Source organism: Plectrocnemia conspersa, unplaced genomic scaffold (assembly GCF_051122295.1).
Source record: "Plectrocnemia conspersa isolate PC_06_02 unplaced genomic scaffold, ASM5112229v1 ptg000007l, whole genome shotgun sequence".
Lineage (NCBI taxonomy): Eukaryota > Metazoa > Arthropoda > Insecta > Trichoptera > Polycentropodidae > Plectrocnemia > Plectrocnemia conspersa.
In genome coordinates this window covers 8,267,960-8,281,532 of record NW_028277171.1, presented here as the reverse complement: position 1 = coordinate 8,281,532, position 13,573 = coordinate 8,267,960, and the positions used below count along the sequence as shown (strand labels likewise).

Below are 13,573 nucleotides of genomic sequence, written 5' to 3'. Positions count from 1 at the left end.
TTTGCGTGTGATCAAAAAATGTGCCAAATAATCGCAATTTTTAAACTGTCATATTATTAAAATTACGCTACTAATATTTATAAAAGTGTGTGTGGGCACTCACCAATACAATATCAGTGAAAACTTTTCGGTCGTAAATATTTAATTTACGCAAAATCTTTGTCGGCTTTTGTAAAATGCCATAAGGCATAAAAATGATACTTTAGAATACGAACACTGCATCTGTGACTATCCTAGAATTTGTCGCCATCGGTTCTAAATAAGAATTCGTTATGGTGTGACATTTATATAAACCGATCTAGGAAAATACGTAAGGATATTTGAAACGATTTTTTTTAACAAAATCAAGTACCAATAAATATTTTTTAATTATTTAATTTTATATGAAAAAAATATAATAACGATATCTGTTAGAAGAATATAATATCAAAAATATAACTAATCTCTTTTGGTGCCCTAAAATATTCAAAGATGTCAGTAAGAGTCTGTTGAAGTCTCCGATAAGCATGTGGTATTATAACTTGACCACGTGACCACGATGCAGAGCTCAACGTGCGTGTTAACCATAGGACGCCTACGCGCATACTGAAATTGAATCGAGCTACTCGTTCTATCTCAGTTTGCGAAACACCATATCATTATCTCTCTCACTGTCATCACTTAATACGCGAGAGAGCGAAAGGGGAAGTATCTCACCGCTCGCGCTCGACTCCGGTCCCTTTACCGACAATGTTCGGAAGTGCTCGAAGCTGGCCGAGTCGACTAAATTACTTCCACTTTACTTCCTGTTCTTCTGATCGATCCTGTACGTTTTATAAAAATGTACATAAATATTGAAATATTTATTTACTCTAATGTAGTTTTTATTTTTAGTTAATATATTTAGAAAAAATAGGTTTTTAACTAGATTTTATATTGCTTATAGTCTTTTAAACTTCTTATTTTTGTTCGAGACGTGAAAAAGCTCCCAATACCGCCGTTGCCTTTTTTGTTATATTATACAATGGCAACACTCACATGACAGTTGTCTATGTGTTACTGGAAATTGACAGGATGTGGTTATCGTATTAATAATTTCGTAAATTTTGTAATAATTATTAAAACGATTCACATATAAACGGTACATATTTAGTACACTATTATAACGCGTTCTTTGCTCAAGCCGAATGCTAATTTATTTTTGTTGAAGCTACAGTGCTATTGGTATATTAGGTTTATTAATTTCGCTTTTAATGTTTTTACACACAGCGTTAATATGGCGAATCATGAATATGGACCACTCAGCGCTGCGTGCGTGAGAGCACTTACGGATAAAATATACGACAAGAATAAAGCGGCCGCTGTTGAAATTGAAAAGTAATTTATTTTAAGCGTTATGATTAAATATTGATGTTAAATTATCAATTTTTTTATTTAGAATGATTCGCGACTTTAAAGCCGCCAACAACACCAATCAAATAAAAAAAATGTTAAGAGTATTGGGACAGGAGTTTGCAACGGCGCAGAATTCCAACGTGAGGAAAGGTAGCATGCTAGGATTAGCAGCTGTAGCAGTGGCTTTGGGACCTGTATGATTTTATTTGTAATACAGTAAAAAAGACAGCATTATGTATTCATATTTAATTTAATTTCCGAAGGATTGCTCGCAATTTATACCTGACTTGCTACCTCCGATCTTGGCTTGTTTCTCCGACCCCGATAGCAGAGTGCGATATTACGCCTGCGAAGCTTTATATAACTTAGCCAAAGTTATGAGAGGAGGTATACTTATACAGTTTACCGATATATTCAACGCACTCAGTAAAACGGCTACTGATCCTGAGACTAGTGTTAAAGGTGCACTAGAACCATTAGATCGGTTAATCAAGGTAGAATATGATATAATTTGTTTTTAATTATCATAATGCTACAATGTTCATTCTTAATTTTAGGATATCGTTACTGAAAGTGCATCTTTTGATTTGTGCGCATTTGTGCCGCTTTTGCGCGAGAGAATATATGCCAAAAATAGTTTTACCCGGCAATTTATCATTTCTTGGGTGTCAGTGTTGGATTCTGTGCCTGATATTGATCTCATTATATTTTTGCCAGAGATACTCGACGGATTGTTTAAGATAATGGATGATCCAATGGTTGAAATTAAAACTATGTAAGTCAGATATATTAGCGTTTATTTGTAAAGTTTTTTAAATATATATTTATTAAGGTGTGGTGCACAACTGGGAGTGTTTCTTCAAAGTATTAAGAGTAATCCATCTCGTGTTCAATTCCCGAGCATGATTAATATTTTAATTGTCCATGCACAGTCCACTGATGAAGTGTTGCAAGTAAGTATCGATTTAATAGTAACGTGAACTGGGGAAAGTTAGAAATTTAAAATAGATGTTTTTTAGAAAGTTAATTAAAGTATAAAGAATAACGTTTCGATTAGTAGTTTTCATAATCAGATATATACAAGGTCGCATAAACTTGCTTCAGTTCATCGTGTACAAAGTTTCTTTTCTTTTATTTATTATGTATGTGTACATTTTTAGTTCACAGCAATAACTTGGATAAAAGAATTTGTGCTACTCTCCGGCGTTCAAATGTTACCATATTTATCCGGTATATTAACGGCAGTCCTGCCGTGTCTATCGTACAATGACGAATCTCGGAAAAGTAATCTATTCGACTAATATACTTGTTTCAATGTATACTATCCGTTCTTTGTACAATGCAGTTTCAGATATAAAAGAGACTGCACTCACCGTGAACTACAGCGTGATGAAACTGATCATACTAGAGTCTGGCGATCAGAATCAGTCGGAAACGTTATACGATCAAATTGACTTGCCGTCCACGGTTGAGGTTCTAAACCAACTCTTGCATCACAACTCTGTACAAACAAAAGTTGCAGTTTTGCGATGGATCTTGCATCTTTATAATAAAATACCAACTAAGGTAATAACTAAATGTTTGTCGATTTTTAAATAATCCACTTGAAAACCTCATTGTTTTTGTCTATTAAGATGTTTACACATACAGAGCAAATCTTTGATGCTTTATTGGGATGTTTGTCTGATCCGTCGGACGATGTTGTGAGACAGAGTCTTGCTGTACTTCCTGAAATATGCTCCACACCTCAAAGCGCTAATAATCAAGGTATAAATAATAATAAATGCTTTATGTTATCAATACTTTATATTAAATACTGAATTGTAATTATATTTTATCGACAGAACTATCCGACGTCTTTGATAGTCCATATTATAGAAAGTTCCTATTGAGTTTGCTTACATTGTTCAGCTGTGATATGAAATTATTGGATGATCGAAGTTCATTTATTATAAGGTGCCTATATAAATAATATACCTTTAATATTCAATCTTTGACATTTATTTTTCTTACTTATAGGCAATTATGCGTATTATTGAATGCTGAAGATATTTATAGAACAATGTCAGAGATATTGTTAGAAGAGAAAAACCTAAAGTTTGCCGCCACAATGGTGGAAACATTAAATATGATACTGCTTACGTCTGCTGAATTGTACGACTTAAGAAATCGTCTTAAAGATTCAACATCTGAAGTAATAAACAGCTAATATTCGAAATAAGAAGTACTATGTTTTACTATATTTTATTTTTTAGGATACGTCAAAACTCTTCGTTTGCTTATACAAATGCTGGAGTCATAATCCAGTCGCTTTGTTAGCGCTCTGTCTTCTAACTCATAATTACATGCATTGCAATAAACTGATAGAATTATTGTATCCTTTTTGTACATTAATAATATTTTTAAGTTATTCTAAAACAGCTTATTTATCCTTATATTATATCTAAAATATAGTGGCACACTAGAGATAACCATCGAGTTTTTGACAGACATAGATAAATTAATTCAGTTGATAGAATCTCCGATTTTCGCATGTAAGTCGTGTATTGTTGAATTACAACGTAGTTTGATTGCTAGTTTAATTTAATTTTTTTAAGACATGCGTTTGGAGCTTCTCACGGGAAAGGACGCCAAAGCTTTACGTAGCGCTCTTTACGGACTTTTAATGCTACTGCCGCAAACTGAAGCATTCCATATTTTAAGAAAACGTCTACAAAGCGTTCCAGAACAACTCGAACCAATTTCTGTCAGGTATTAAAGTTAAAAAAACATACAGATACACGTGTGAAGCATGAATTTAGTAATTCGAAATGTAACATCATACATTATTTTTAACTGGTACATAATAAGAGTTGTATTTAATTATGTTATTCGTTTCACAGAGATCCGACTTTGAACTTTCCTGTGAAGCACGTGCAGAACTTTGACGAGTTGCTGAAGCACTTTATAGACATTCAAAAGAAACACCGTCACTTTAAGCTGGCGCCGAGAAAAAAACTGATGTTGCCGACAGAACCAAAGCTTTCATGATATTTTTATGAAGTTGTATTATCATAATCAATTTAAAAAATATACCATACATTATATTATTAATTGTTTATAAATTTCATAGTTTAAATAAAATATTATTTACAATTAAAAATCTTTTTTATTATCTCAGTTATCGTTTAATTCATCGGTATTTGTTATAAAAATATGAGCTATAATAAGAATATTTCATCAACGCTTATTTCTATTTTACATAAAATAATATTGATTAAATATTATATTTATTTATTGTATAAAGATGGACATTATTAATAATCATAATATATAATATAACAATACAAAATAAATATATTTCATATAATTTTCTTTTAATTAATATATTTCAAATACACTTAAAATTTAGCTAGGGCCAAAATGGCCAGAAAATAATGGAGGTACCTTCAGACGTAACTTTCCTTCTGAAAGTATTGTTTATTAAAAACATGATTGTGTAAACACGCTATTTGAATCTAAACTACCGCTAAAGATTCTACATTAACGTATAAAATTTCAGAGATCGATACACAGCGACAAATGTAAAATTTTAATTAGTAATAAACACATAATTATCTCTCGTTTTTTTATATATATAATAAACTTTCAGATAGAATTAACATTATTAGAATTTATAACCACAACCCAGACTTAACTTGAAGAAAGAATATGATGAATACCTTTCTATAATAGTTACAATATAATACTTTTGCAAAACTTATGAGTTGTCATTATTAAGAAGTTGGAATTTTATATATTGAAAATTGCATTTTTCCTAAAAAAATTCATATAATAAGATCAATAATAAATGTACTATCTTAACTAGTAAGAGAACAGCACTGGAATACTCGGTTTTAAATTATATCACATTTGACAACTATCAGGAATATAACACAAACATTTGACGTCTTTACATTTACTGAGATTCGGATGTGTATACATATCCTTGATTAATTCTGAATTTTCGTTTAATATACTAGCAAGATCGTTTTGCAAAATCAACATGTTTTTCAGTTCGCTATTGACAGCCATTGATTCTTCGAATGTCTTGTTAGTCTTTTCTTGTTTAGCACTATTCGTCTTTTCAATCTCTGTGTGTTTCAACATGTCTTTCTTTAAATTTGTCACCTGAAATTAATCGCAATATTCAATTAGAGCTACTGAACTATTTTTGTTTATTTTAAACATGAATCTCACCTGTTTGACGGCTAAATCTAACTGATCTTTCATATTGTTAACGCCGTCTTTCATCCTAGCACCTAAAGCTCTTAGTTTAAGATCGGCTCCGGCTAGATCTTTGTCTAAGATCTGAGATTGAAGATAGACAGTTTGGGCGACCTTATACCAGTCTTCTAGAGCTTCTGCCATTGCATAAGCACAAGGGGTACATTCTTTATCCAAAAGTGCACGAGCAGCTCTACCCGTCTCGGTCACTTTGACTCTTTCTAACGTATGAAATTGTTCATCATTGTACGTCAAATTTCTTGCTGTACGGTCTCTTACTAGATGTTGCCAAGAATCACGCAATCTGTTGAAAATTAATAATTTATTTAGTTTGTACTAGAACTGTTCAAGAATCCTATATATATAGTATTATAATTGGTTGTGCTTTAAATTTTCATATGTGTTAGAAACAGTCCAAAGTATGGCAATAACATTTGTTTGTATACAAGATATGGTAATTTTTAGGTTTTGAGTCTGTTTTGCAAGATCCTACATACTATTCCATTAGAAAGCGCCTTATAAGCATGCCCTCAAGAGAAATCGTCATATTAGAACACAATAAACAATACTTCTATAACTATTTGTTACCACCAGATAATATATTTCACTCAACAAATAATAAATTTTGTCGATTTTTTCAATTTTCAATCGTGTTTGGATTGGTTAAAAATTTATTTAGTATTTAAGCGAATTAACTGTTTTCTTTAAGATACAGAAGAGAAGGTTTTGAAAAGGCTAATTTCAAGAAAAAGGAAATTTCAAATAAGGGCGTCTAAAATGTAATTTTTCGGCCCCCGCAAAATTTTGGAACAAAAGCTCATGACGGCCCTGCTACTATTAATAATATTTAAACTATCATATATGGATTTGTAAATAACATATGTAGATAAGTAAAATTAGTTAAAATTGGGTTTATAGCATAACAATAAATGTCAACGATTGTAATAGCCACAGTCGACAAACAAAAAGAGAATAACAACTATAGAGGTAAAAATATGGGAGTGAGACCACATAAATACACTGTTTGTTAAATTTTAACTGCTAGTGTAAAATTTTTCTGGCCGAATTCAAGGGGGGGGGTAACTGCCCCCACGTGCCCTCCCTCCAAAATGACATCCTTGGTGTAAGTTAGCAATTTTCAGAAAAGATTTTATTGTTATTATCTAACTAACTACACTTATATCCATCATACGTTATAAATTATTAATCAAGTTAAATACAAATACTTACTTGTCTATTAAAGATTTGGCTCTTTGCGGTAATCTGTGTTCGTGAGGACATTTTATATCAGTCGAAGCTTGCTTCCACTCAACTAACAGCGTATTGCCCATAACATGCCTAGCGTGTAATTGACCGACAGCCGCGTTCCATCCAGCAGACATTTCATCGCTCAATAACTGTATTTCTTGCACCCACTTACTTGAATTATTAACTGGTACACTTTCATCCAAAGATCTAGAAGTCGTCAACTAGAAGAGTGATATTTTGTTATATATTTGTTTGTAAGTGAATTTTTGTATCGATGGTAAGATTCATACTGTTTTAATTTGTTGTGTAGCTTGTGTCACTGAATCGAGAGCTCTGGCTGTGTCTGTCAAACGAGCCGCTAGAACTGCCAGAGACGACGCCCTCGCTGCTAATCCTCCCAATGATCTTTGCAAAGCTCCGACCCATCGAGTCACACATTCGCCTATTAAAAAGCAACCGTGCGAAAGACATTCTACTCTGCGTTTAATCGCATGACCTACGCTACACGCCACCTGCAAATAATAATTTTATTTATAATATTTGTAATATAACACATAGAGATTTACAAAAAAAATACGCAAATTACACTACTAATTTTGATGAATGTTTCTGAAAATTTCTAGGTTAATAATTTATAAAAAAAATATGTAGGTAGTATTATGCTGCTGAAGAATTTTGTAATGGACTGTGGTTGGTCTATATGTAAGAATGTGTATTTTAAAGTTCTCGATTCGGAAGGTCAGTTATTTTCGAAATAACAGCTAGTATTCTACGTACATGGATCTTCCTAATTAGTCCACGTAGAAGTTCGTATTTGTATACTTTTAACGGAATCCAAGAATAGCAGATTCCAGTGAGCTGATATATTTTTATGCAATTTAGTAATTTATCTAGATGGATCGAAATGGTTTTGTATCATTGTGTAATTGAGATAACAATCCTGACTGCCACATTCGAAGAGTGTTTATGTGATTATTTCCATAATTTTATTGACACATAGCAATTTGTCATTTCGCTTCAAGCGGCTTCAATTCCCAATTTACCTTGCCTTCACAATGACAATTAGTAATTTGCAAGGACAGTCGCTTTAAGTGAAAGGAATTAACGTAAGAGGAAAGCTTTTCTTATGGTAAATTATATCGTATTGTCATGAGAGGATTATCCAAGATAGCTACATATTGGGGTTGGTAGATGAAAATAACACTAGTTTACAGCGATTTTAACCCATGACATTTGACAGTCATTTCTTATATAAAATTGTGCATTGAATCCGAAAACTAAGTCAAAAATGAAGAAAGTAAAACAGTTTTGGAGATATTGTTAAATTTCCGTATTTTTTATTCTGAAAAAAGTTTTTTAATTAATTGCAAATATTTCCGGTTCTAGTTGCCAGATTGCAAAGTATTTTATAATTAAATTTTGATTTACTGGCAATTACACAAAGAAAAATAAAATAGTCTCAGTTTCTTTATTGGATGTTGAAGCCTGATCTATTACAAATAAAATAAGAGGCTGTTTATCAAAATCAGTTGGAAAATATAGAAGTCAAGCATTTGAGTAAAAGTAGAGAAATTAAATTTTTACCCATTTTTATGATTATCATAACTTTATTTCAATAAATATAATAATATATAATATTATTCAATATAAATTTCAAATGGTATTAAAAATTACTTTGAAGTTCGATTTTCCCTGCCTTTTGTGTATATTGTCAGTTTCTCGAGGGAGAAACCAATAAAAGTCACCCATCAACGCTTTGTCCCAAAATCCTTGATAGCGACGTTCCATGTAGGGTTTTCAATCGAATATTCGTTTTTACTACTCAAATGAATTTTGAATAAAATCTTAACAATTTGTATATTTGTATACTCTCTCAATATACCCGAGTGACTAGTGCCGTTCCAAAATCCATGATCCTTTATGCTACTTTATTTTGTTTCAAAATGCGAGACAATGAGACCTTCTCTAAAAAAAAAAATGGTTTTATTGGCCGTATCAACTATGACCGAAATTCGCAGAATTCGTTCGTTAAACGAAACAAAATGTTGGAAAGGCTCACTCTTTATTATTGTTTAACGCTTACCTCAAAAACAGGTGTGCGTTTGTGTTATGTTTTTGTATTTATTGTTTCAAGATGCAAATATTTTATTCCAATCAATTCAATAATTCAATCGCAGTTATATTATTTATAGTTATTAAATTTATATACAAATCCACACAAAACAAACACCGATACGGATCCGATCTTTATGTATATCAAATTCGTTCCAAACATTATTAGCTATTGTATGCATTTAAAATGTTTCACCAATTTTGCTGAATTAATTTAATTGGAGCTGATTTTCCTTCTGGTAATTTAAAAATGCTGAAATTAAGCATTTTCGTTTTGACACCCTCACTGATCAGTAATTCGTACAGCACTGTGTTATGCGTATTTTATAAAATTGAAAACCTTTAGCGATTGTGATATTAATTAATGATTAATTAAAATAATTATTATTAACCAATATTTTTTTAATTAAATAATATTTTACAGGCAATTAATTACACTAATTGGTAAAATAAATTAAAATCGGTAAAAACCGAAAAAAAAATACGAATATATTCGAATATTTAAATACATTTTTTATTCAATATTCGAATAGTTCAAAAATATGAATAATTGAGAACCCTAGTTCCATGGCCTCGAAAATAAAACAGACTTCGGATATAATGTACAAAATATCCGGTCAAATGTGAAAATTGATAAAAACATCCTGTTAATGGTATACATGATTAAATCCAAATGTCACCACTTGTAAACAATGATCTGTCCACAATTATCACGTCAAACGTTTAACTTTATTACATACAAATAAAGTTTATTTTCTAAAAATGTTTGTTTATTTATCTAATTTTATAGAAAATTTTATTTTCAATATATTTATGGAAACTTCAGACATTGTATTATGCTATTTATTTTCTTACTAAAAAAACACATTCGGAAAACCTAACAGGCTTTCGGGTTTAACGGACACCTTCTCACCTGTACAAGTCCATTATACCGAGGTTTTACTGTACAATCAAAATCCTTAAATTTCGCTAAAAATGATCCAAAATCGTGAATATATTCATAAATAGCGCCTAAACCGATAAGCTGGAAAGTGTATAGACGGTAAATAGGAAATTCAACTACATTTAATTTTATTTAAAATACTTTGCAATCGGGCAACTCGAACTGGAAATATTTGAAAGTAAAAACACTTTTTTTCAGAATGAAAAATACGGAAATTTAGCAATATCTCAAAAACTGTTCTACTTGTTTATTTTAGACTTCATTTATAGATTTAGCGTGCAATTTTACATAAAAAATAAAAGTTAAATGTCATTGTGCAAAAAAATTTTATTTGTAAACTAGTGTAATTAACCATTTGCTGTGAATTTTATGTTTCGAAATCTAGCAAGAAATTATATTATATTGCTCATTTACCACCTTTTGAAAAACTTCCAGGTTCAATACATCCACTATCGACTGACGTATTGCCAATAGTATTCTTTAATTTATTTTTTATTAATGAATGGCAGTTAATTGCCATTGAAAGTAATCAATATGATCAACAATATATCGATTCAAATATATCGAAAAGCAACGGTGTCCGACAGTAGAAGGAGAAGTTAAAGCCTTTGTAGCCATAATAATGAAAATGGGATTAACCATAAGACCAAATATTTTAGTCTACTGGTGTAAAATTTAAAGTTTTATTTTATTTTTTTATATTTTGTAATGTAATTTAATTTTTTTATACAAAAATATTAACTAGAATCTAGTTAATATTTTTGTTACTCTAGCCAACCATTTTGTTATCTAGTTACTAGATAACAAAATGGTTGGCATTTCATTTATAAGCTTTCCTAGTCACTTATCTATTGGTCCATGCTACACAATAATACAATTAAGCATATAAGAAAAAGATGTTTCACACCACTGATGCTATAGCCAGTTCTCAAATTCATTTACCCTATCGAGCATTATGACGTCAACAATGATCGTTGTTAACATTTCTCGTTGTTACCAGAAACAACGATAGATCTTTGGTCTGCAGCCTAAAGGGTTAAACAAGAAACATCGTCTATGAAGGATATAAATATAAAGGAGAAGAAATATTAGTTTTTGTCACACCTGTAAATTAAAAAAACATACCTTTGCTTGACTCGCATCATTTTCAAATGATATATTGTTTGGAAAAACTGGAAATTTGGGTATTTCAGGTTCAGGACTTAAGCTGATTGTACAAGTGGTGCCAGCAGTAGAGTTCTTAGAAAATAACATAAGTGGATCGTCTTCAGTAGTTTTGGGATATTTTTTTCCTAGAATTATTGTTTTTTTTTATTTGCATATGAAATATGTGTAATTTAATAAAACTTTCACTAAAAATTGCATTTAGTCTGTTTATCTTACATCCAAAATTTGCATTTATTACCTGGTGTAGATTCTTCAACTACCATTGTCAAGAATTGATCTCTATAAAGAAGAATTTGGTTATGTGGCAATATATCCGTTTGTTCTCTGATATGTTGCTGTAGAGTTTTTAAGCAATCGTCTACTTTTAAGAAAACCTATAAAGAAAAAATTTGTTAATATGTTTTATTTACATAATAAAAAAAAATACACACATACCTTAATTAAACTTATCCTATTAATGTGGAATATATGAATGGGAATCGTATTAAGTCTCTCCTGTACTTCTGAAAAAAATCTTTCAAAGCTCCATATTTTATTCTGATCGACTTCTAACAATCCAGCTAATAAGGGTGTTATAATTTTCTTTAGTCCGGCACCTAGTTGGCAATGCATTGGCAACTCTTTGCACCAGTCGATATGTCCATTTTCCGTTGTTTGCGTACCCGATATGACTCCTGAAGCTTTTCTAGTTGTAATATAATACATTGTTTCTTTATTCTTTCGTCCGCCAAAAGGTCGAAACGGCAAATTACCAGTCGCCACGTGATATAGGGTGACACCGATAGACCACAAGTCTACAGTCGCTCCGAAAGATTTACCAGCGGGTCGTCTCAAGACTGCTCTTTCGTACATATCGGGATGTAAATATTCTTCAGTGCCATAAAGCGACATAAACTCTTGATCCTCTTTCAATTCTCTAGCGGCTCCGAAGTCAGTCAACTTGTAGACTGTGGTACCGTCGTCGTTAATAAACTTCATTATGTTACCCGGTTTTAAGTCTCTATGCACTAGATTGTTGTCCCGCAAATGTTTCATGCCGGCCGTTAGATGCTCGACTACCAAAAGGAATTCTTTTTCGGGGAGGCCGTAAGTATTTTCCGGGTCGTCTAGAATGTTAAACAGACTGCCGCCGGTGCACAGTTCCATCACGATCACTTTGCCTCGACCCTCTTGATCGTCTTCGATGGCGAGCAATTTGACGATGTTTTCATGATTAACTCGTCTGAGCACTTCGAACTCGCGCATTTGGACATCGTGAGGGCGCATATGACTCAGCTGATTGAAAATTTTCACGGCCACTGGTTCTCCGTCGTTTTTGTTGACTCCTTGGAAAACGGCTCCGGTGGCTCCTTTACCCAAAACGCTCGTCGTGCACCACACATAGTTGGCTGAACCGCGTAAAAACGCCATTTTTTAATAATATAAACTCATACAAAGTGTAATTTTGACAGACAACGCATATACAGTACCCAAAACATGTCAAATTGACAACTGATCAGTGTTGCCATTAAAAAAAATCGACTTGGGCATAATGAACCAAATTACGAATTACCAAAACAAATTTAAGAAGTTAGTGTATTACTACATAATTTATATGTCTATTTCAGTGCTTTTCAAATTAATTAGATTCATTTTTTATTGCTTATTATTCTCCGAAACTGTAAATTTCGACACAAAATGAGAATTATGAATACGGAATAACTAAGAAAAAAATAGGCTAAATAATAAATAATAGTAGATGATATCTAGAGATTCTCAAAAGCTTCAAATTTTAACAATCGAATTTAATGTATATGTTAATTTTATATATTACTATCGCGTTGCTCTAAAATATTTATATATTTACCGAATTAATATGAAATAGCCCTACATGACTGTATTTATTTATTGCTATATGATTACATACAACATTCTAATAACACTTCAGGATTTTTTAGAATTTAGAAATAACATTTGATTGCAAGTTAAATTTTTATTGTCTTATAGTCAATTTATTATTAATCAAACGTCTGATATATTTCATAAATATAAAATACTATTTCAATTAAATAGCCCTTTTGCAGCAGCTGATCCTTTCGATGTAAATTTTGTTTACTTTTTTGTACATTTTGGGCGGTATCTCTGCTATAACTTGGCGGATGCTGGTTTTTTAGTGCTCCGACGTTTCGGTTTTGTCAGCGTAGTCAATTCTCAAAGTAATCTCAGCAAAAAATTAACGGCGTTAAATCGCATGAAAACGTGAAATAATGTGATTTGAAATTTCACGCAAAACATTCAACATTGCACCCGATGTGTGGCAAGTTGTGCTGTCTTGTTGAAACCTCGTGTCTTACGTCAATATCATAGATTTATTGGCAAAAACGGCTATCATGCGCTTATAGCGCTCACCATTAACTGTTACAGTTCGACCTGCATCGTTTTTAAAAAATAAGGTCCAATAACGCCGCCTGACCACAATGGTCCACCACCAGTCACATTTTGGGC

The 13,573-nt window shown here is 31.8% G+C and overlaps 2 protein-coding genes across 3 annotated transcripts; one reads left to right on the top strand and one right to left on the bottom strand.

The window, feature by feature from the left end:
- The first annotated feature begins 993 nt into the window (after positions 1–993).
- Positions 994–4,516, top strand: LOC148233837 (protein VAC14 homolog). Of its 2 annotated transcripts, none has more exons than XM_088188582.1 (15): positions 994–1,120; positions 1,249–1,356; positions 1,418–1,568; positions 1,638–1,868; positions 1,932–2,149; positions 2,207–2,327; positions 2,535–2,658; positions 2,726–2,940; positions 3,009–3,141; positions 3,219–3,330; positions 3,394–3,568; positions 3,630–3,748; positions 3,829–3,908; positions 3,972–4,125; positions 4,257–4,516. In XM_088188582.1, exons 2-15 carry the CDS (start codon positions 1,256–1,258, stop codon positions 4,402–4,404), a joined length of 2,082 nt encoding a protein of 693 aa, XP_088044708.1. In that variant the 5' UTR covers positions 994–1,120; positions 1,249–1,255; the 3' UTR covers positions 4,405–4,516. The 2 variants fall into 2 exon arrangements, with proteins under 2 accessions (XP_088044708.1, XP_088044707.1); XM_088188581.1 differs by having other exon boundaries at positions 2,720–2,940.
- A 207-nt stretch (positions 4,517–4,723) lies between these two features.
- IKKepsilon (I-kappaB kinase epsilon) lies at positions 4,724–12,612 on the bottom strand. The gene is made up of 7 exons (XM_088188580.1): positions 11,525–12,612; positions 11,328–11,463; positions 11,048–11,214; positions 7,158–7,379; positions 6,850–7,088; positions 5,593–5,923; positions 4,724–5,523 (listed from the first exon to the last, which is right to left on the bottom strand). Exons 1-7 carry the CDS (start codon positions 12,497–12,499, stop codon positions 5,260–5,262), a joined length of 2,334 nt encoding a protein of 777 aa, XP_088044706.1. The 5' UTR covers positions 12,500–12,612; the 3' UTR covers positions 4,724–5,259.
- Positions 12,613–13,573: the final 961 nt, after the last annotated feature.

Coding starts and splice junctions, on each gene's coding strand:
- LOC148233837 (XM_088188581.1), top strand. CDS start 1,256: ATGGCGAATCATGAATATGGACCACTCAGCGCTGCGTGCGTGAGAGCA. Junction 3,909..3,971: donor AGAATCTCCGATTTTCGCAT/GTAAGTCGTGTA, acceptor AATTTTTTTAAG/ACATGCGTTTGGAGCTTCTC. Junction 4,126..4,256: donor CTCGAACCAATTTCTGTCAG/GTATTAAAGTTA, acceptor TTCGTTTCACAG/AGATCCGACTTTGAACTTTC.
- IKKepsilon (XM_088188580.1), bottom strand. CDS start 12,499: ATGGCGTTTTTACGCGGTTCAGCCAACTATGTGTGGTGCACGACGAGC. Junction 11,464..11,524: donor ATAGGATAAGTTTAATTAAG/GTATGTGTGTAT, acceptor TTTTCTTTATAG/GTTTTCTTAAAAGTAGACGA. Junction 5,924..6,849: donor GCCAAATCTTTAATAGACAA/GTAAGTATTTGT, acceptor AATTTTCAACAG/ATTGCGTGATTCTTGGCAAC.